Source organism: Oncorhynchus mykiss, chromosome 17 (genome assembly GCF_057628025.1).
Source record: "Oncorhynchus mykiss isolate SJ-2025 chromosome 17, ASM5762802v1, whole genome shotgun sequence".
NCBI lineage: Eukaryota > Metazoa > Chordata > Actinopteri > Salmoniformes > Salmonidae > Oncorhynchus > Oncorhynchus mykiss.
This window is the reverse complement of record NC_143038.1, coordinates 30,028,159-30,051,013: the sequence shown is the minus strand read 5'-3', so window position 1 is coordinate 30,051,013 and position 22,855 is coordinate 30,028,159. Positions and strand designations below refer to the sequence as shown.

Here is a 22,855-nt window from a genome sequence, read left to right as displayed (position 1 = left end):
TTCTACATTTGCACACACTGTATATTTTTCTATTGTGTTATTGACTGTACGTTTGTCTATCCCATGTGTAACTCTGTGTTGTTGTTTATGTCGCATTGCTTTGCTTTATCTCGGCCAGCTCGCAGTTGTAAATGAGAACTTGTTCTCAACCGGCCTACCTGATTAAATAAAGATGAAAAAAAAGAAAATAATAACAAAATAAAAAAAATATATGGATAACGAAAGAGGTTATTAGTGTCACTTAAAGATTATCAAAGTTATGGTGTAGTATAGTACAGGCTTAACTGAACGACAACAGAGACAGAATGCAACATGAAATACTTTGGGGTAGGCCTCGTCTGCTGATGGAAGACCGTTGTTTCAAAACAGCAAGTGAGACACACAAAGGGTGAGTTGACGTATAAATACTACCCTAGATGTATGCCCATTGGTTGAAAGAATGGAAAGTGATTATTACACGAGTCAGCCCAAAGGTTATCCAGGAAGCGTAGTGGAAATGCCTTAGTGTGCCATGCTCATAGGCTGAAGTTAATAGGTGATTGACCTTCCGCCCGCTTGCTAATAGTGAAGGAGGAGGAGAGACGTGACGCTATGCTGACGAGATCACATTAATAACACTACCATGTAAATGCCTGCTAAGCTAAAGAAGTAGCATTATAATCACTACATTATGAATACCTGCTATTGCTTGTGAGACAGGAAGAGATGTGAATTATATGGTGCTTACTAGATACATTTAAAAGTGACGAGCCATTCACACCAGCCTTAAGGACTGAACATTTGTGAACTTCATATCAACATTTTGTGACCGTGGAGGTTCACTTCACCATTGAAATCCTATACAATCCTAGAGAAAGACAATGCCCCACAGTCAATCAAAGCTGTTCTCCGTTTACACTGGATGTCCATCGGAAGAAGACACGATGAAGGTTTGTGTGTGTGTGTGTTTGTGTGTGACTGATCCTCTGTATACTCTCAGACAAAGCCAATAACACCGCCCCCTCTCTCTCCACCGGAGCCGATACGATCATTACACAAACAAGAAGCTGTCATTATTCACCGGGACTGTGTGTGTGTGTGTTCCAGCCTTGAAGGAGAAGGCCACAAAGGCCAGAGTCTGTGTTAGATGGGTATGTGTATTCCACACTCCAGAAAAAGCATAGTTACAAAACCAACTGGCCAGTTTACGAAAAAGTCTAGTCTCGCTATGTCTAGAGGTTTTAGGCCTGCCTAGCTGTTCCATAATCTGTCAATGTGTGCATTTAACGTGAAAGTAAGTATATGAGAAAAGGGTGTTGGATGCATTTGCTAAGGAGACAATGCACTTAACAGGGTCCAGGGCGATCTCGGTCCTTATCCTGTCCGTTAGTGAGGCTGGTGGCAAAAATAAGATATGCAAAAAGTCATACGATAACAACAAGGTAGCAAACAAATGTGGGAAAACCCAGCCGAGCCAAGGCCCTACTCAGTCCACCTATCACTCTGCAATCACTTGTCAATCACCCACACCTGTGAGCAATTAGCTGCTTGCCCGGCCTTGCTGGTACTTCAAGCACCTGGGCCTGTTGCCGCTGCCCCGGGGGGGATGGGATGTGATGTGTATCGTTGAAGTGTGCTGTCTAGCTATGGCCAACAACACTTCCCTACCTACTAACTATTTCTAAAGCCCTAGCGATTTAGCTGTGACAAATGTTAAACCTGTTGATCAAGTTTTAATTGGTGTATCCGTACGGTGTCTTTCACTCCCAAAACTTCTCAACATCACACTTTAACACAAGCGGTAAAGACGACAAAACCGAGCTCCTTCCCCAGAAAGTCTCCCTCAAATCCAGCCAGGAGCTCATAATATGAGTCAAAGTTACACAGAATCCACAAGCCCCTTCTGCAGACGCAGAGAAGATTCCCGGGGCTAGGGAGGGCCGCAGTAAGCCGCGCCTAGGGAGCGCCGCAGTAAGTAAAGCGGTGAGGATAAGGTAAAGGACAATGCTTCCCGTGGAAAAGAACAAGGGAGAAAAGAAAGAGAAAAACAAAGGGAGATTAGACTGTGGGTTTATCCCAGTTACTGGTGGGATTACGTGATGTGCCACTTTCATTGGTGCACACGCAGACCCACACACCAGTGGGGTTAAGGAGCTCAGTTGGCCCGAGTCTCTATTATTGGGGTGTAATGACTTTAGAGGATGTCATGTGATAAAGAATAAAGCCGGGCCCGGTCTTCAAGCTGTTTCTCCTGGACTCAATGGACTGCCTCTCTTTTCTTCTTTCACTCTCTTTTCCCCAGACCCCTCCCTCACACTCAGTGTACAGCACCTGTCCTGTATAGCTACTTCACCCTCCCTTTCCCCCCCTCTTCTACCTGTACTTTACCACTCTCCACGCTATTTTTGTTTTGTTCAAACTTCAAACCTCCGTTCTCCTTCCCCTCCTACTTCTATAGTTCCTTCTCTCCTCTTTTTCTTTTTCTCCCTAGTCCCTGTGTATACAGCATTCTTCCTCCGTCTTCCTCCCTCTACTCCCAGTCGTCCTCCTCTTCCCTCTCCCAGGCTAGCTGATGGAGGGGAGTGATAAGGCGTTCCACTTCAGATACGCTGCATGGCCCCTCTGGGATAAGACCTTTATCTGTGTGTGTGTGTGTGTGTGGTGTGGTGTGTGTCTGTGTGCTTGAGGATGGGAGTGAGATAATTAATGGCTGAGGGTCAAGAGTCCCCAGTAAAATACACACTGGAAAAAGTGGACCGAGCTTGACAAACGTTTTGCAAATTCAACCCAGAAATGTCGGCATGCCGAAAAACTATGACATAATTCTGTTGATAAAATGTTGATTCAACATACCTTTGCTTAGTGAGTTCTCCTGTTGTGGTTCTCTCTCCATCTTCTCTCTCTCCCCCTCCCATCCTCCTATCTTCCAGGAGCTGTGGCTCCTGTCGTCCCATTGGAGAATGAGCTGGGTTCTAATTCAATTATCCAGTAGCCAGTTCCAGTTGTTCATTAAGACAATTGAATCAAAAGCCTATTCTATTAGCCCAGCCACAGTGATGTCAGCAAGCTGCGCCGATTGCAAAGCCACACACCGCAATTAGACTCATTGTCAGCTAGGCTGGACTAGGCCTGTGGTGCCAAACCCCTGGGCGCACACTGGTTGAATGAATGTCATTTCAATGAAATTACGTTGATCCAATGTGGAATAGACGTTGAATTGACATCTGTGACAAGTGGGAAGTCTTTCAGAGAGAGAGCGAGAGAGAAACACACAGACAGTGTAACTTCAGGATCATTTCATGCATGTTCACAGATCATTGTGATATAGCTTTATTTTCAAGTTACGTGTACTCTAAAAAACAGGAAACAATGGGGGCTAAAAACCATTCAGAAATCTTTAGCCATCACTATGAGACCATCATTGGGAATGGTCATGGAAAGCATACTGCGAAACCAAACGCATTCTGATGGGCATTACTCTGTTTACATCCCCGTTCCGCATTCACTCACCCGGCTCAGTTAATTGCATGAATGGAAATCAATAGTGTAATAGAATTCAGAACGTGCCATGTCATTTTCAGACTTCGCACCTTCCAGCCGTCTCGTCGAATCAAAAGATAGCTGCATGGGTTTCCCACGGAAACAACACTTCCTGTTATTCCAAAGTCTTTGACCGGAATAACGTGGAAAAGTAAGAGAGGCGGCGGTGTTGGGGAGAGAAGGAAGGAGGGAAGATCATAGGACTTGTCTTTGCCTGACAATGTTGTTGCTATCCCCAAAAGCGACTTATAAAAGGTTAAAGTGTTGCTATGTTTGTTAGTCTAACTGCAAATATAATGTACCGTTCTCTCTCTAACACACACCCATGACCCTCCCCATACTGTAGGCAATGCCAGATCCAAGATCTTGCCAAATCGCCCAAGATATTTCCTTAATTCCACCGTCTTAATTAAAACTGAAGGGTAGCAATAAAAGCATTAAGGCAGAAAACATTCAAAGGGCTGTTTAAACATGGTCGTTGTGAATAATGGGGTAGGAGAGAGGATATAAGACATTTTATAGAGAGACTGGTATTTGTGGAGAAATGTCAGTGAGAAGGAGATGGGGGGGGGGGGGACCCAGTAACCTATTTAATATATATGTATGTAATATAGATGACACATGTGGTGTACAAAAGGCTAATCTCTGGTGTATGAGGGAAATTGCATGGATGCACACGCGCCACCCAACACACACACACACAGATGAGATTGACAGTCCATCACAGTGCTAGTTGGTACCAGGAGCTGTGAGGAGTGATTTATTGATCTACCGTTTGACTCCCAGTCTGCAGTACTGTTGTTCTGGTGCTCTGGAATTGATCACACATAGTAGCAGAGAGAACAAGTCTGATTCCAGCAACAAACATCTATAGGGGTTGAACTCAAACGCATGCTAGAGGTGAAATGTGTGTCCGTGTTTCCATTAGCCGGTAATAACCGACTTTTGTAAAAAAAAAAAAAAAATCCGATAAAATTGTAGCAGGACAATTGTCCTTTGCGAAATAATGCGTTTTAGCCTATTAATTGATTGAAATACCAGTCGATGTAGCTTGCGCCAGAGACGCTGCAACAGCGCACCAAACAGCTGTTTGTTGCTGCTGGAGTGAAACATGCGCTTTAATAAGCGCTTTATGCGCTTTAATCATTGCGCAACAATTCTAATGGCAATTGCGTGTAAAAAAAACAATGGCCACAATTAAAAATAACTAATTGTGTTTCTTCTCAACTGGTAAATTGAAGCGCACTTCCCATTCGCCAATCAAGTGCATAGGCAACTTGGCAGGCTTCAGCGTGTCACACGCCACTTTGCAATGAGCTGGAGACATGAGCTTGAAACGGTTTGCTACATATTATGAGGAATGTCTTACCTCGTTTCAAACTAGACTAGCCAAAGGGCTTACCTAATAGGTAATTATTTTATAAAGACTTCCATATGCCATTGGAACAAGTAACATGTTTCTCTCGTGTTCTATTGGTTTTCAAATCAAGTTTCTTTCATTGTCCAGTAGCCAGAGGCACAATCCTAGTCACATTAGCCACCCATGCTAGTTGTTGCATCTTTAAATATCCCGTCTTTCTACATTTCTAACGGATATTTTAATCTCTGTCACATGGCGTTTTCCCACTAATTGTATTATGGAACGAACATTTGCGTGTAGCCTACTGCCTTGGAGATTGACATAGGCTAGTGATTTTGTTTTTCGTTACTCCTCTTGTTGGCTGTGGGAAAGTAAATGTGGACAGTTATTCTAACATAGGTGCGTGTGGGTTTCAAGTTTGTGGAAGCTATTTACACCATAAAAATACACCTGGATAATAAAGCATTCCATTATCCCATTCGTATATTTATGTAAAATACCCTACTATCCTTAATGTGATGATTCCATTGAATAGTCATAATTTAGGCTAATATATTTTATATGACTGGAGACATTACCAGAATACGACAAAAAAAATACAGGGTAACCTACTTTGGGCCTACGAAAGGGGGAGACAAATACAATATGACCTACATCTAACCTAGAGGATGGAAAAAAAAAAACATTTAGCTAATGATCCTCTGGTCAAATCATGCTTTCTGGAGTAGTAGCTTATTTTGCAATTATTTTATTTATGTATAGACAGGAGTAGGCTATTTAAGCTATATAATTTTGGCAATTTCCTTCAGGGAAAGCTTCCCCTAGCCTTATGGACGTGCAGCCTGTGTTCTCACATCTTCTAATTGGTCATCGGAATTCAGTAAGAATAACGCACGCCATTGCATCCGAGTTGCATGTCCTGTTACGATGAATTACCATAAACAAAATGTGATTTCTGGCATTCTGAGCACCGTGGTTGGACGCCCTAATCAGGTTGTGCAACCAATGCATATGGATCCAGTATATTTAAATGTCCAGTAAATGAAAATGCTTCCGGTGAAATGTCTGGCTCACATTTTTATACCGGAAACCCTAGTGTGTGTGTGTGTGTGTAGTCGTGAATTTGAGTGGAAACGCACACACATACACACGCAATTCTTCCAGACAATGGATATGTGGAGTGAGATTTCAGCAATGGTGTGCGAGTGTGTGTTGGATGTTGCAGTATTGTATAGGGCTGTCAGCTGTACCTAGTTGAGCCTCTCTGCAGGGTGACCCTAAGGGTTATCTTCAAGGTTCCACCACACCTTGCTTTGCCGCTAGCGCACTGCAAGTAACCATGGTAACAGTGGAAAAGGGACAATATGAGGCTGCAAGACACACACACACACAGGTATTGTAGGTAGTGGCACTAGTATCCTCTTGGGGATAAAGCCATAGGGATTGAGAGGGTTGGGGACCTGTGATTGATTGAGTGAGGGAAAAAAACAGGATATGTTAAAGGAATAGGAAGGGGTAGAGAACAGATGAAAAGGAGAGAAAGAAAGTAGTTCTCACAATCGATCCTAGTGGTGTGTCATTCCAACACTCACACAATGGCGTCAGGTTATCCAGGGGTGAAAATCGATTTAAAAACAAATCCTGTTACGGTACCTCCTATGTGTGCATGCTTTTTTTTTATGGGCCTAATTGAAAAGACATGACATTTAACTGTAAAAATGTATGACCTTTTAGTGTGGCATGAACACAACCAGTCCTGATGTTTTCAAACAAATCACTTGAAAACGTAGGCTATCTGTACCCGTTCATCCACTCCAAAGAAATTCCAGCATCTGAAACACTGCCATTTAATGAATGGAAAGAGTCGTCTATTAAAACACCAACAAGTGTTATGTCATTCTGTGATTGTCATTAGGCACATCTGTAGCCTCACTTGATTGATGGGTCCACTGCTGTCTGTCTTGGCCCCAGCCAATCATCTCTGCTTTGGCAAAAAATATTGTACATCGATCCACACCGTAGTTTGGAGCGTAGCCTATACCACCGGTTTTCAAGTCCATTTGCAATTTTTTTTCATGCTGCCGATAGGCAGTAATGATAAATGATGGTGTAATAGCCTAAATCTTTGTTTTAATTATTGTGATATGCTCATGTTCTACCTGCGTACCTCCACTATTTATTTTTGACAGTAGTCCGCAACGGAGAATACCGGACATTCTTTCCCCCCCGAGTTCATCCGCTACCCATATCATTAGGTAATTTACCTTACCAATTGAACATAACTATGCAAGGCTTGAAATGAAAACTGGTGCCCCAGAATAATCACCGTCCTACATTCTACATCTGCATTATAAAATATGACTTTTTCTTAGCTACTAACTAATCTTCCATAAATCTTAAACTAATCCCTCCCTCCCCCCACCCACACACACACAGTCTCCCTTGGTATCTCCATGGAGTCGGCTTAAGGACGCCAGCTGTTTAATGAAACCATGAGCACCGTGCAATCAAGCCGCGCATTGTGGGTAGGAGGCACCCCGAGTGTGGGGCATTAACGTCAGGAGGTGCAGCGCGACAAAGAGCCATCTTCAATCTCATTTTGTCAGGATTGGAAGGATTTATTTGAGCCCTGAAGGATGTGCCAGTGCAATTTCAAAATAAATCAAGACAATGCACTACAGATGACAAATCAAGATAATACACTCCAAAACAAGGACATGGAAAAAGGGAGAGAAGGCATGCGGTAGGTATAGTGGTAGGTAGTGCTGGATTGAGTCCGAGTGGAGTTGGGCCCAGTTGGATTAGTTTAGACAGAAAATGGAGGGTGATTTAAAGTGATGGGGGAAGATGGATGTGCTGCTCTCCTTCTCCTCCCCCGCGCCTTCCTTCTCTTCTTTGGTTTCTTGTTCTTTCTCAACCGTGGTTTATCAGCAGGGTCTGTGGACAAGGCACAGCAAGTGACCGTCAGTCATTCAGTCTATAGACATGGGCAAAGACACAAACACAAAATCACAAAGATGTTATCATATACTCACAATGTACTTACACGCTCATTCAAACGGTAAGAGATTGTAGTCCTCCCCTCCACCCTAACACACTCCCTCAAACAGGTTGATGCTACATAGGTGTTCTGCCAAGACTCCAAAAGAAAACAAAAGCTCTCTAGCTCACCACACAGACTGTGAGTAATGACTACGTTCACACACACACACACACAAAATACAGGTGGATAAATGCTGATCGCTGTTCGCAGTGAGTAAAGTAACACTCCCTATACTTTGAATGCATTTTTTTTTATGTGAAAGGTAGGTAAACGTTTGCGCGAAATAAATAAACGATGCATCAATGGCATTTACCCTCCACTACACCATTGCATATGAAGCTACTGTATACTCGCCCTATCCACAATAAACCCCTAAACCCTACCCCCATGTACTTCTGAAAGAAATATCGTAAGCAATATGGTGAAAATGACAATTCCACCTTGCCCATCAAAGGTGGGAGTTATAGCCTTATTGCTAGTACCTATCCAATCCTTTTTTAGACTTATCTGATAATAGGTACAGTCACAGGCTGATAGGCAATAGCGCGCACACACACACACACACACTTCACTGACTCACTGGCTTTTCTCTCGGAAAAACTAAAATAATAGAAAGGAAAATCAATATCTGTCTTCTCTCGTCTGCACTAACAACAGATTCTCTCAGAACCAGTCCGTCAGTCACCAGCAAACCATCCAGCCAGTCATTTACAGTAGGCCCCAAAATATCTGGCACCCCTGATTGGCAATGCACATACAATACTTAAAATAAACAATATAATTGTAGAGAAACTCAAAATACCAACATGTGAGAAATACTGTACTTTATTAATGTCTCAATGGAACCCACCAAAATCATACAATTATTTAATACCAAATAAATTTCACCAAAATCAAAAGGTTAAATAATTATTGGCACTCCTCATTTAGTACTTCGTGCAACCGCCTCTTGCAAGGATAACAGCATGGAGTCTTTTGCTGTAATGTTTGATGAGGTTAAGGAAGACATTTGGAGGGATTTTGGACCATTCGTCTATGGAGATCCTTTCAAGATCCTTCACATTCTTGAGTTTGAGCTTATCAACTCCCCTCTTCAACTCAGCCCACAGGTTTTAGATTGGATTGATGTCCGGCGACTGAGATGGCCATGGTAGAACATTGATTTTGTTGTCACATTACCATTTCTGTGTGGATCTGGAGGTCTGTTTCGGGTCATTGTCTTGTTGGAAAGTCCACCTACGGCAAAGTCCCAGCCTTCTGGCAGAGGCAACCAGATTGTCAGCCAAAATTGCCTGATACTTGGTGGAATTCATTATGCCATCAATCTTAACCAGTGCCCTTGGATCTCTGGAATTAAGAGCCCCAAAACATCATTGACCCACCACCATATTTCACCGTGGGTATGAGGTGCCTCTCCTTGTATGAATCTCTGTTTCGACGCCAAACATGCCGATGCTGTATCGAACCAAACGTTACATTTGTCTAATCTGACCAGAGCACCTTCTTCCAGTCATATTTTAAATGACGTTTGGCAAACTCCAAGCGCTTGCGTCTGTGGCTTGGGGTCATTAAAGGCTTTCTTCTGGCAACCCTTCCAAAGAGCCTGTGGTTGTGGAGGCGGCGTCTGATGCTGCTTTTTTAAACCTGGTGACCCCAAGACGCCACCAAGGCCTGGAATTCTTTCACAGTGATTCTTGGGGATTTTGTTGCTTCTCTCACCATCCTCCTCCCTATCCCGGGGGGCAAAATGCATTTGCGTCCTCTACCCGTGAGGTTTACAACTGTTCTATATCTTTTGAATTTTTTTCATAATTGCCCTGACAGTGCTCAGTGGGTATATTCAATCGTTTGTGGATCTTCTTGTAGCCATTACCAGATTTATGAAGGCCTACGACCATCTGTCTCTCTTGAACTGCCAGTTCTTTTGATTTCTTCATGATGTTGGATGACAAAGGGATATTGCATGCGTGTTACCTCATGTTTATACCCTAGTGAAACAGGACAACGATGTAATGGCTCAATATAGTTCCTTAAATAAGTGGAATTTAATTACTGGTTTAATTTTGGTAGATGTTATCTGCAATAATCTTTAAGGGTGCCATTCATTGTGATACCTTGATTTGGAATTAAATCAATAAATGATTTTGGTGGGTTAAAATAAAGTACAGTATTTCACACATGTTGGTATTTTGAGTTTCTCTTTATAATTATATTGTTTATATTTGGTTAAGTATTGTTTGTGCATTGCCAGTCAGAGGTGGCAGTAATTTTGGAGCCTACTGTATTAATTCAGTCAGTCAATTAACCAATCTGCCAGATAGTCAAGTCAGTCACATACTCATTCAGGAAATAGCCAGTAATTTAGTGAATCAGATAGTAAGTCCATTATACACTTGTAATCAGTTAGTGAATCAGATACTATGCAAGTTACATATTCAGTCAGTTACCATTAGTAAGTCATCAATTAAATCCAAATGGTAGAAGTTACCAGTCCTGAATAACATGTTAAGATAAAGCACTGTGAATGTGTTTGAACCACAACAGTTGGTTACAGTACTGTGGGAAGAGAGAGAGACCATCAGGCCATTCACACTAGTAGAGGTGACCTTGGCTGCAGTCAAAATGACTGGAGACAGTGATGATGATGACAGATGAAAAGGAGACACCACACAAGCCATTGGCTGAAGCATGTGTGTAAAAGCCAATTTACTCTATATCTGAAAATGTGGTCGCAGGCACCGTATGGAGGGTGTGACTCAATTGCGGAGTCTCTAGAGGTATGAGGGGCCAAATTGAGCTCCTTACCGCATTGCCGTGCGCCTCCCAAATTTTGGAACAATGCGGAGGGCTCCGCATAGACATGATTGGTTGACGGTAGATGTGGGTGCGAGGTCCAGTAAAAATACAGATTCACTTCCTTGACAACAGCTCTGCTCAGTGAAGTGCAAGAAGTATAAATGCCCTGACTTCTGCAGTGGCCGTATCACAGTAAATGCTCCACAGCCACTGCAGACGTCGGATTAACCATGCATAGGGTTGTTGTGGTGACCGTATTACCGCCACACTGGTGGTCACGATTCAGGAAGGCAGTCAAATTCCACGTTACCGTTTAGTCACGGTAATTAGACTTCTCCAAGCTCTGATGCTGCTGGTAGTCATTAGTAGCCTACCAAACTTGCTAACTGCCTGGTACTCCACACTCTATTGTCCCTCTAATCACTCTGACATCAATGCAAATGTAATCGAAAATCGAATCAAACACTTCATGAGAGCCCATGAGCTCAAGGTGCACAACATTTCTATAGGCTATGTAATTGCGCGAGAAAACAGAGTGATGGCTTCTATTAAAAAAGGGAGGATCCCATCACTTTCTAATGGCTAGGCCTACTATATTTATTGTCAACTTTCATAATATTTTTTTTATTTCACCTTTATTTAACCAGGTAGGCCATTGAACAAGTTCTCATTTACAACTGTGATCTGGCCAAGATAAAGCACAGCAGTGGAACAAAAACAACAGAGTTACACATGGGAATAAACAAATGTACAGTCAATAACACAATAGAAAATCTGTATACAGTGTGTGCAAATGAAGTAAGGAGGTAAGGCAATTAATAGGCCATAAATAATTACAATTTAGCAATTAACACCAGAGTGATAGATGTGCAGATGTGGATGTGCAAGTAGAAATACTGGTGTGCAAAAGAGTAGAAAAAAAAATGTATACACAGGGATGAGGTAGGTAGTTGGTTGAATGGGCTGTGTACAGCTGCAGTGATCGGAAAAGCTGCTCTGACAGCCGATGCTTGAAGTTAGTGAGGGAGGTATAAGTCTCCAACTTCTGTGATTTTTGCAATTCGTTCCAGTCATTGGCAGCAGAGAACTGGAAGGAAAGGCGGAACAATGCGGAGGTGTTGGCTTTGGGGATGACCAGTGAAATATACCTGCTGGAGTGCATGGGTGTTCCTTTGGTGACCAGTGAGCTGAGGTAAGGCGGCGCTTTACCTAGCAAAGACTTTTAGATGACCTGGAGACAGTGGGTTTCGCAACGAATATGTAGCGAGGACCAGCCAACGAGAGCATACAGGTCGCAATGGCGGGTAGAATATGGGGCTTTGGTGACAAAACAGATGGCACGGTGATAGACTACATCCAGTTTGCTGAGTAGTGTTGGAGGCTATTTTGTAAATGACATCGCCGAAGTCAAGGATCGGTAGGATAGTCCGTTTTACAAGGGTATGTTTGGCAGCATGAGTGAAGGAGGCTTTGTTGCAAAATAGGAAGCCAATTCTAGATATCATTTTGGATTGGAGATGCTTAATGTGAGTCTGGAAGGAGTTTACAGTCTAGCCAGACATCTTGGTATTTGTAGTTGTCCACATATTCTAAGTCAGAACCGTCCAAAGTAGTGAAGCTAGGTGGGCGGGCAGCGATCGAGGCTGCCAGAGGTACGGACAACAGGCCCTCAAATTTGACACACTGAACTCTGAGAAGTAGTTAGTGAACCAGGTGAGGCAGTCATTAGAGAAACCAAGGCTGTTGAGTTTGCCGATAAGAATACGGTGATTAACAGAGTCGAAAGCCTTGGCCAGGTCAATGGAGATGGCTGCACAGTACTGTTATTTATCGATGGCGGTTATGATATTGTTTAGGACCTTGAGCGTGGCTGAGGTGCACCTGTGACCAGCTCGGAAACCGGACTGCATAGCGGAGAAGGTACGGTGGGATTCGAGATGGTCGGTGATCTGTTTGATCACTCGGCTTTCAAAGACTTTAGAAAGGCAGGGCAGGATAGGTCTGTAACAGTTTGGGTCTAGAGTGTCTCCCCCTTTGAAGAGGGGGATGACCGCGGCCGCTTTCCAATCTTTAGGAATCTCAGACGACACAAAGAGGTTGAACACACTAGTAATAGGGTTTGCGACAATGGCAGCGGATAATTTTAGGAAATTAGCCGGCAAATATTTTAAGCAAATATTCAAATAAAATCCAACTTTATTTGTCACTTGCGCCGAATACAACATGTAGACCTTACCGTGAAATGCTTAATTACAAGCCCTTAACCAACAGTGCAGTTCAAGAAAGAGTTACCAATATTTACCAAATAAAGTAAAACAAATATAAAAAGTAACACATTACAATAACAAGGCTATATACAGGGGGTACCGGGTCAATGTGCGGAGGTACAGGTTAGTCGAGGTCATTTGTACATGTAAGTAGGGGTGAAGTGACTATGCATAGATAATAAACAGCGAGTAGCTGGGGGTCAACGTAATAGTCCGGTGGCCATTTTATTAATTGTTCAGCGGTCTTATGCCTTGGGGGTAGAAGCTGTTAAGGAGCCAATTGGACTTAGACTTGGCGCTCCGGTACCACTTGCCGTGAGGTAGCAGAGAAAAAAGTCTATGACTTCGGTGACTGGAGTCTCTGACAATTATAGGGCTTTCCTCTGACACCCCCTAGTATTTTGGTCCTGGATGGCAGGAAGCTTGGCCCCAGTGATGTGATGTTGCTTATCTTTACAACAGGAGTATATCCTACCTGGCTGGCATGAAAATGAACCACAGGAAAAGAGTCCTCCATTTGAAATTTAAGTGCAGAGATGTATTTTTTCCCTAGTCCATTCCAAATCAAAACTAATTTCACACATATATTATTTAGTATATGTGAAGACAAGAATAGTCTGATGGGTGACAATATTAGTCGATCACTTGTGAATTATATATTATCACAAGTATTATATATTACCACTTGTGAATGATGCCCAGCTTAGGGCAAGAAACATTGCCTTTTTTTGTGACTTTTTCTAATCACAGTCACACACCTCATGTAGCCTAGCCCATAGGCCTATATGTTTTGATAAGGTTTGTATCACAACTAAAGTGACCAACTAACTTCTTAAAATTAAGCACTTTAAATCAGCTTTACAAAGGATGTACAGTGCCTTGCGAAAGTATTCGGCCCCCTTGAACTTTGCGACCTTTTGCCACATTTCAGGCTTCAAACATAAAGATATAAAACTGTATTTTTTTTGTGAAGAATCAACAACAAGTGGGACACAATCATGAAGTGGAACGACATTTATTGGATATTTCAAACTTTTTTAACAAATCAAAAACTGAAAAATTGGGCGTGCAAAATTATTCAGCCCCTTTACTTTCAGTGCAGCAAACTCTCTCCAGAAGTTCAGTGAGGATCTCTGAATGATCCAATGTTGACCTAAATGACTAATGATGATAAATACAATCCACCTGTGTGTAATCAAGTCTCCGTATAAATGCACCTGCACTGTAATAGTCTCAGAGGTCCGTCAAAAGTGCAGAGAGCATCATGAAGAACAAGGAACACACCAGGCAGGTCCGAGATACTGTTGTGAAGAAGTTTAAAGCCAGATTTGGATACAAAAAGATTTCCCAAGCTTTAAACATCCCAAGGAGCACTGTGCAAGCGATAATATTGAACTGGAAGGAGTATCAGACCACTGCAAATCTACCAAGACCTGGCCGTCCCTCTAAACGTTCAGCTCATACAAGGAGAAGACTGATCAGAGATGCAGCCAAGAGGCCCATGATCACTCTGGATGAACTGCAGAGATCTACAGCTGAGGTGGGAGACTCTGTCCATGGGACAACAATCAGTCGTATATTGCACAAATCTGGCCTTTATGGAAGAGTGGCAAGAAGAAAGCCATTTCTTAAAGATATCCATAAAAAGTGTCGGTTAAAGTTTGCCACAAGCCACCTGGGAGACACACCAAACATGTGGAAGAAGGTGCTCTGGTCAGATGAAACCAAAATTGAACTTTTTGGCAACAATGCAAAACGTTATGTTTGGCGTAAAAGCAACACAGCTGAACACACCATCCCCACTGTCAAACATGGTGGTGGCAGCATCATGGTTTGGGCCTGCTTTTCTTCAGCAGGGACAGGGAAGATGGTTAAAATTGATGGGAAGATGGATGGAGCCAAATACAGGACCATTCTGGAAGAAAACCTGATGGAGTCTGCAAAAGACCTGAGACTGGGACTGAGATTTGTCTTCCAACAAGACAATGATCCAAAACATAAAGCAAAATCTACAATGGAATGGTTCAAAAATAAACATATCCAGGTGTTAGAATGGCCAAGTCAAAGTCCAGACCTGAATCCAATCGAGAATCTGTGGAAAGAACTGAAAACTGCTGTTCACAAATGCTCTCCATCCAACCTCACTGAGCTCGAGCTGTTTTGCAAGGAGGAATGGGAAAAAATTTCAGTCAGAGTTACAAGTTTGGGAAGATAATTTTCACCATAAAAATACACCTTTACATGCATAATCGCATTTGCGGTCACTTTTGATAATGGTGTTTTCTCCAAATGGAACATTTGTGCTCATTGCATACTGCCGTGTGCGCATTGCTGCGCTTATAATGTTAATAAATAGCCTAATAGTTTTAAAAACATTTTAAGCTAAACGGTCTGTTGCATCAGCCTCTGTGTAAATTTTTTTTTGTTGTTGTTGTATTAATTTGTGATCTATCGCATCCCACAACTATCCCAGACTATGTTTGGAATATTTATTTCTCGCACAGAATAGGTCAACTTTTGTAAATGGGGATAGTAGATTGACATAGGCTAGTGCTTTTGCTGTTCGTAAAGCCTACTCATCTTATTGGCTGACAAAAAGTACATGTGGACAGTTCTTCCAATATCTTCAATATGCACGTCGGAATTGAATAAGGACGCTCGCAGTTGCGTCCCCGATGTGTCTGTCTTCACCTGTGGCCTGCGAGTGCTGCCTGCTCAAAAGATCACGTGATGATTGAGATGAGATGCTTCGGAGCAGGCAGTGAGAAGGGCTGCAAAACGCATGGGTATTTTTAGGGGGCATTACGGCCACACAAAGGGTATGCTGCTGGAAAACTCGAGGCATTATCAAGTGCTTCTCAAATTGTGAATGAGAGACTGATGAAGTGTGTACAGCCTGCGCCAAAAAAACTAAGCAGAGCTCATGCCTTTCAAGCTACTTTTTTACAAATCATAATTAGTCGCATCATGCAGCCTTACAATGTATTGAAAATCAAAACATACAGCCCAACGTTTGTAGAACCACTAAAGTTATATTAGTAACTCTAAATAAAGCATATAGGAGTACCTATTTCTTTGTTAACTGCTCAACACAGAATAGCCCCATGTGGGCACTCTCTCAAATCGTTTGAAGCAAATATCCTTTCTATTTCATTCAGCTTTGTTCAATTGTATTCTTAATATAAAATAATACCACAGAATTCTGAGCAAATATTTTCTGCTAAATGAGCTAGTGTAGCCTACACCCGTATGGTATAGCCAGATCAGGGCCTAACATAAGGACAACTCAGAGTATGCTATTCTGTTCTTCTGAAATAGACTACATTTTCTTCATATCATTTTTCTTTAGACTTGTCTCAAATAAATAATGACTTTATTGTGAAGGTTTAGGCTATATTACATGGATTTATTAGACTTTCTAAAATGTAGATGTTCAAAAGGTTTGCATCAGTGGTTTGTTGGCTGTGTGTAGAATCCTGAAGATGCTAAATGTGTTTATGTTCATTTACGGTCAATTACCATGAGACCGACAGTTATTTGCTTGACAATCACCAGCTGACGAAATTTCGTGACCACCACAGTCCTAACCATGTAGAACCTTTTAGCGTTTGTGTCTGTGTGTGCGTGCATGCGTGTGTGTGCGTGCATGCGTGCGTGTGAGTGCATGCGCTTGCTTCATCACCATCCTACAGTCACACAGGTCATCACCACCCATCTAAATGAATGGCCTGATCACATGACATGCAATTACCCGACTGAGAATCGTACATTAAGGAGATGGCTGTTCATAGGTTTCAGTATGGATTGCATACTGTCGTGGTGTGACTGATAGAGTGCGTGTGTGTATTGGCTTGAGTGTTCTACTGTGCTCCTTGTCCTGAATGGGGATGAATTTATCATATGAGTGGCGGCAGACAGGCTCGCTCTTTTCCCCCTCTCTGTCATTGTGCTGTATAAATACCATCTGAAACCCATGAGAGACAAACAGTAACACAAAACCTAGTCCACTTATTGCACTTACATATAAAGGGGATTGATAAAAGGGGGCACTGTCTGCAATCTGTTGGCCATTTGTATCCTGTAGTGTTCATACACACATGCATGGATGCACTCATGCCACGCAAGAACACACACATTTGAGGCCTTGTGTTAGCACTAGCCACTAGGCCACAGATGAGCCGAACTGCAGTTTTTCATGGAATGGTGATCCTTGGTTTGATACCACTCGTAAAGTTACTGCTACACCCACTGTGAATGAGATGGAGAAACAATGGAGTTAAGGCTGAATACAGAGGAGGGGAATAGAGAAAGGGGAGAGAATGAACGAATGACTGAATGAATGACTGAATGAACAAACACCGAAACAAACGAACAAACAAAACAAACAAACAAACGAAAGACCAAATGAAAGAACGTATGGTAGAGGGCTGAAGAAGAAAATCAAGCTCTGCTGTGGCCTTGAAGAAAACTAGTTGTATACATACCCATTCAAGTACATGTAATGATAGTAAACAAGAGTATACAGTAATGAGTATAATATGTAGTTTCTGAATATTTTTTATCAAAAAAGAACAACCAAATCTATACCTGCAGTACAAGTTATTCTACATTGTAGAAAATAGTGAAGACATACAAACTACGAAATAACAGATATGGAGTCATGTAGTAACCAAAAAAGTGTTAATCAAAATATATTATATTTGAGATTCTACAAAGTAGCCACCCTTTGCCTTGATGGTAGCTTTGCACACTCTTGGCAGTCTCTCAACAAGCTTCATGAGGTAGTCACCTGGAACACTTTTCAATTAACAGGTGTGCCTTGTTAAAAGTTAATTTGTGTAATTTCTTTATTTTTTATTGCGTTTGAGCCGATCAGTTGCGTTGTGACAAGCTAGGGTTCGTATACAGAAGATAGCCCTATTTGGTAAAAGACCAAGTCCATAATATGGCAAGAACAACTCAAATAAGAAGAGAGAAATTACAGTCCATCATTACTTTCAGACATGAAGGTCAGTCAATCCGGAAAATGTCAAGAACTTTGAACATTTCCTCAAGTGCAGACGCAAAAAATATCAAGAGCTTTGATGAAACTGGACCTCATGAGGACAGCCACAGGAAGACCCAGAGTTACCTCTGCTGCAGAGGATAAGTTCATTGGAGTTACCAGCCTCAGAAATTGCAGTCCAAATAAATGCTTCACAGAGTTCAAGTAAGAGACACATCTCAACATCAACTGCTCAAAGGAAACTGCGTGTATCAGGCCTTCATGGTCGAATTGCTGCAAAGAAACCACTACTAAAGAACAACAATAAGAAGAAGAGACTTGCTTGAGCCAAGCAACACGAGCAATGGACATTAGACTGGTGAAAATCTGTCCTTTGGTCTGATGAGCCCAAATTTTAGATTTTTGGTACCAACAGCCATGTCTTTGTGAAACGCAGAGTAGGTGAACGGAGTATCTCCGACATGTCTGGTTCCCACAGTGAAGCATGGAGGACGAGGTGTGATAGTGCTTTGCTGGTGACACTGTCGGTGATAGGAGTGCTGCATCAGATGACCTGACCTCAACCCAATTGAGATGGTTTGGGATGAGTTGGACCGCAGAGTGATAGAAAAGCATCCAACAAGTTCTCATATTATGTGGGAACTCCTTCAAGACGGTTGGAAAAGCATTTCAGGTGAAGCTGGTTGAGAGAATGCCAAGAGTGTGCAAAGCTGTCATTAAGGCAAAGGGTGGCTACTTTGAAGAATCTAAAATATATTTTGATTTGTTTAACACGTTTTTGGTTACTACACAATTCCATATGTGTTATTTCATAGTTTTGATGCCTTCACTGTTATTCTACAATGTAGAAAATAGTAAAAAATAAATAAAAACATTGAATGAGTAGGTGTGTCCAAACCTTTGACTGGTACTGTACACTCACCCTTGAATAACCTCATAGGGAACACCTACATGAAGCTATCCCAGAAATCCACATAATCCTAAAGTCAACTCGCCACTCTCTTTTTATTCAACATCTACTAAGAAATCCAGCTCTCTCTCCTCCCCCCGTCACTTACTTTAATCGTTCTATTTATTTTATCATCCGAGGGCAGTGGTTTCTTAATGGGTGAGTTGGAAGCCACTGGTGAGGTGTGTACAAATATTATTGGGTCATGGCAAAAGTCTGGACCTATTCAATCAGACCAGCTATTCAGGTTACCTGGATGAGGCAAAAATGGTGGGTCTCAACACAAACACACAGAGATGCGTGTGCGCACACACACACACACCTGCACGAGTGTTCATATCCCCATAACTGTGTCTACACCATCCCCACCCCTGAATAATGCCAATTATTCTACATGCTAGTTCCAACATCCCACTTGCCCATCTAATGACTATATATACTGAGTGGCACTGGGAAACCCACTTACCCGCCTAATGACAGTAGATACTGAGTGGCACTGAGAAACCCACTTACCCACCTAATGACAGTAGATACTGAGTGGCACTGAGAAACCCACTTACCCACCTAATGACAGTAGATACTGAGTGGCATTGTGAAACCCATTTACCTACCTAATGACAGTAGATACTGAGTGGCACTGAGAAACCCACTTACCCACCTAATGACAATAGATACTGAGTGGCACTGTGAAACCCACTTACCTACCTAATGACAGTAGATACTGTGAAACCCACTTACCTACCTAATGACAGATACTGAGTGGCACTGAGAAACCGACTTACCCACCTAATGACAATAGATACTGAGTGTCACTGTGAAACCCACTTACCCACCTAATGACAGTAGATACTGAGTGGCACTGTGAAACCCACTTACCCACCTAATGACAGTAGATACTGAGCGGCACTGGGAAACCCACACACCCACCTAATGACAGTAGAGACTGAGTGGCACTGTGAAACACACTTACCCACCTAATGACAGTAGATACTGACTGGCACTGGGAAACCCACTTCAACCTAATGACAGTAGATACTGAGTGGCACGGTGAAACCCACTTACCCACTTACCCACCCAATGTGCCACTGTGAAACCCACCTAATGACAGTAGATATTGAGTGGCACTGGGAAACCCACTTACCCACCTAATGACAATAGATACTGAGTGGCACTGTGAAACACACTTACCCACCTAATGACAGTAGATACTGACTGGCACTGGGAAACCCACTTCAACCTAATGACAGTAGATACTGAGTGGCACGGTGAAACCCACTTACCCACCCAATGACAGTAGATACTGAGTGGCACTGAGAAACCCACTTACCCACCTAATGACAATAGATACTGAGTGGCACTGTGAAACCCACTTACCTACCTAATGACAGTAGATACTGAGTGGCACTGAGAAACCCACTTACCCACCTAATGACAATAGATACTGAGTGTCACTGTGAAACCCACTTACCCACCTAATGACAGTAGATACTGAGTGGCACTGTGAAACCCACTTACCCACCTAATGACAGTAGATACTGAGCGGCACTGGGAAACCCACACACCCACCTAATGACAGTAGAGACTAAGTGCCACTGTGAAACCCACCTAATGACAGTAGATACTGAGTGGCACTGGGAAACCCACCTAATGACAATAGATACTGAGTGGCACTGTGAAACCCACTTATCCACATAATGACAGTATATACTGAGTGGCACTGTGAAACCCACTTACCCACCCAATGACAGATACTGAGTGGCATGGTGAAACCCACTTACCCACCTAATGACAGTAGATACTGAGTGGCACTGTGAAACCCACTTACCCACCTAATGACAGTAGATACTGAGTGGCACTGTGAAACCCACTTACCCACCTAATGACAGTAGATACTGAGTGGCACTGTGAAACCCACTTACCCACCTAATGACAGTAGATACTGAGTGGCACTGGGAAACCCACTTACCCACCTAATGACAGTAGATACTGAGTGGCACTGTGAAACCCACTTACCCACCTAATGACAGTAGATACTGAGTGGCACTGTGAAACCCACTTACCCACCTAATGACAGTAGATACTGAGTGGCACTGGGAAACCCACTTACCCACCTAATGACAGTAGATACTGAGTGGCACTGGGAAACCCACTTATCCAGCTCCATACTACAGATACACTCACATTCGGTAAACGGTGTTGAAACGCTGTATTCAGGAGAGAGGTGAAGGGTTAAGTGTGTGAAATAGACAGACGTTGCCACCTGCAGCTGATGGGGTTTCAAAGGCCTCGCCGTTAGCATTAGCATGCTTCATAAGTGCTGTTTATGCTAGCCGTTGACTATGGAGTTCTACACGCCTCTTGCTAAAGTGATGATTTTAAAAAGGACGTTCTTGAATATGAGTTTTAATTGGCCGAGGTTGAGGCACGCGCACAAGTATACACAAACGCACGCACATGCACACACCCATCCTTGGGGAAGGTAAAAACCAATACAAAGAAGGAAGACTGCACCTCTCCCACTGACACATGAAATAAGAACAACATAAAAGACGCCGTCTCCCCAGCTTTCAGAAAAGCAACGAGCAGACAAAAAAAAAAATATACAAAAAATGGCCGCTCTAGGGTTCATGTGAGGAAGAAACGATAAGCCACCGCCTTGGTCCACTGACATTTCCCTGTGACCCACACCATGAGAAGGTCTCATATGCATGACAATAACCGACCGACGGGAAACACTTGAAATGCTGGGCACATGAAGGGTCGTCACGGGATTGCCCTCGCTGTCTTTTGTGGATGGAACAGAGAGGGGAGGGGACGGAGGAGGAAAAGGGGGACAAGGCCCTCATCATCACAGGTCTGTCAATGACATAAAAGAGCACAGTGACAGGAAATGGGATGAACAGAGAGATGGAGATAATGACAAGCAAAGAGAAAGGCATAAATACACAATTTGAGATAGTTACAGACATCGTACAGGCAAGCAGAAGCAGACAGACAGACACAGTCCAAACCTTCAGAACAAACTCAAAGACGTCCACAGAATGGAGGAAACATCAATCGGACAAAGAGATGAAAAAGAAGCGTTTATTTTGTAGTAAGCCTCCTTTTCAACATGCCTGAGTAGTGAAGAAAGAGGCCACTTTAAAATATCTTAAACACTCCAAAGAATAATTATCAAAAGAGCTCCAAAGTTATCTGGCAAAGTTTTCAATGCTGAGAGAGCTTGAGTGTCGAGCGACACATTGTTGCCCACCACAAAAGCAGAAGATAGCTGTGTCCAATGTTGCCGTTTCTCTTTAGTTGGATGCATTTAGCTGAAAAGAGTGCGATGTTTTTACTTTTTCTAGCACTTCAGCCCAAAAAATATATATACAAAATTATACGCCTACTGTTTTGTCTGCAACTAATGTTATATTATGAAATTGCACCGAAGGCAATGGTTTTTGTAACTCACGATCTGTATCACTCCGTGGGGATGAGTCACCTCCAAAATGGCTGCCCAGCTTTGTAGACACCAACTGGGTGACGCAGCTTGGCAGCCATTTTGTGAGAGAATGCTCACCGCATATTGAGTTGGACAGGTGAGAAGTTTTTGGAACCTATTTCCAGTTATGGGATGATTAGATGGCATGGTTTAAATGAGAGGGCTCAGATTAAGTATTTGGCTGGGACAATTCCCAAGTCTTTCCAACCTAATAATTGCTGCAGGTACGTTAAGTGGCTGAAGAGAGTTAGGACATCAATACAAGTTCTGTTCGGTAACAGAGCACCATTTGCACCACAGTGACCCCATCACAAAAACTGATGAATGGAAAATGTAATTGAATTGGAGAGAACATTGACCTGTACCCACCTACACCAGCAAACTATTAAGCATCCGTATTTATAGGGATAGGATGGGTTTGTATGCTTAAAC

The 22,855-nt window shown here is 42.6% G+C and overlaps 1 protein-coding gene and 1 long non-coding RNA gene across 3 annotated transcripts in view; one reads left to right on the top strand and one right to left on the bottom strand.

Annotated features, from left to right (window-relative positions):
• Window positions 1-22,855, top strand: part of LOC149975898 (uncharacterized) — a 330,618-nt gene that overhangs the window by 11,501 nt on the left and 296,262 nt on the right. The window lies entirely within an intron of this gene.
• LOC110493975 (MICOS complex subunit mic25) overlaps window positions 7,477-22,855 on the bottom strand; it is a 60,932-nt gene continuing 45,553 nt past the window's right edge. For both annotated transcript variants that reach the window (XM_021568614.3, XM_021568613.3), the window contains one exon: window positions 7,477-7,816. In XM_021568614.3, coding sequence (XP_021424289.1) covers window positions 7,793-7,816 — 24 coding nt within the window. In that variant the 3' untranslated portion in view covers window positions 7,477-7,792. The remainder of the gene's footprint in view (window positions 7,817-22,855) is intronic.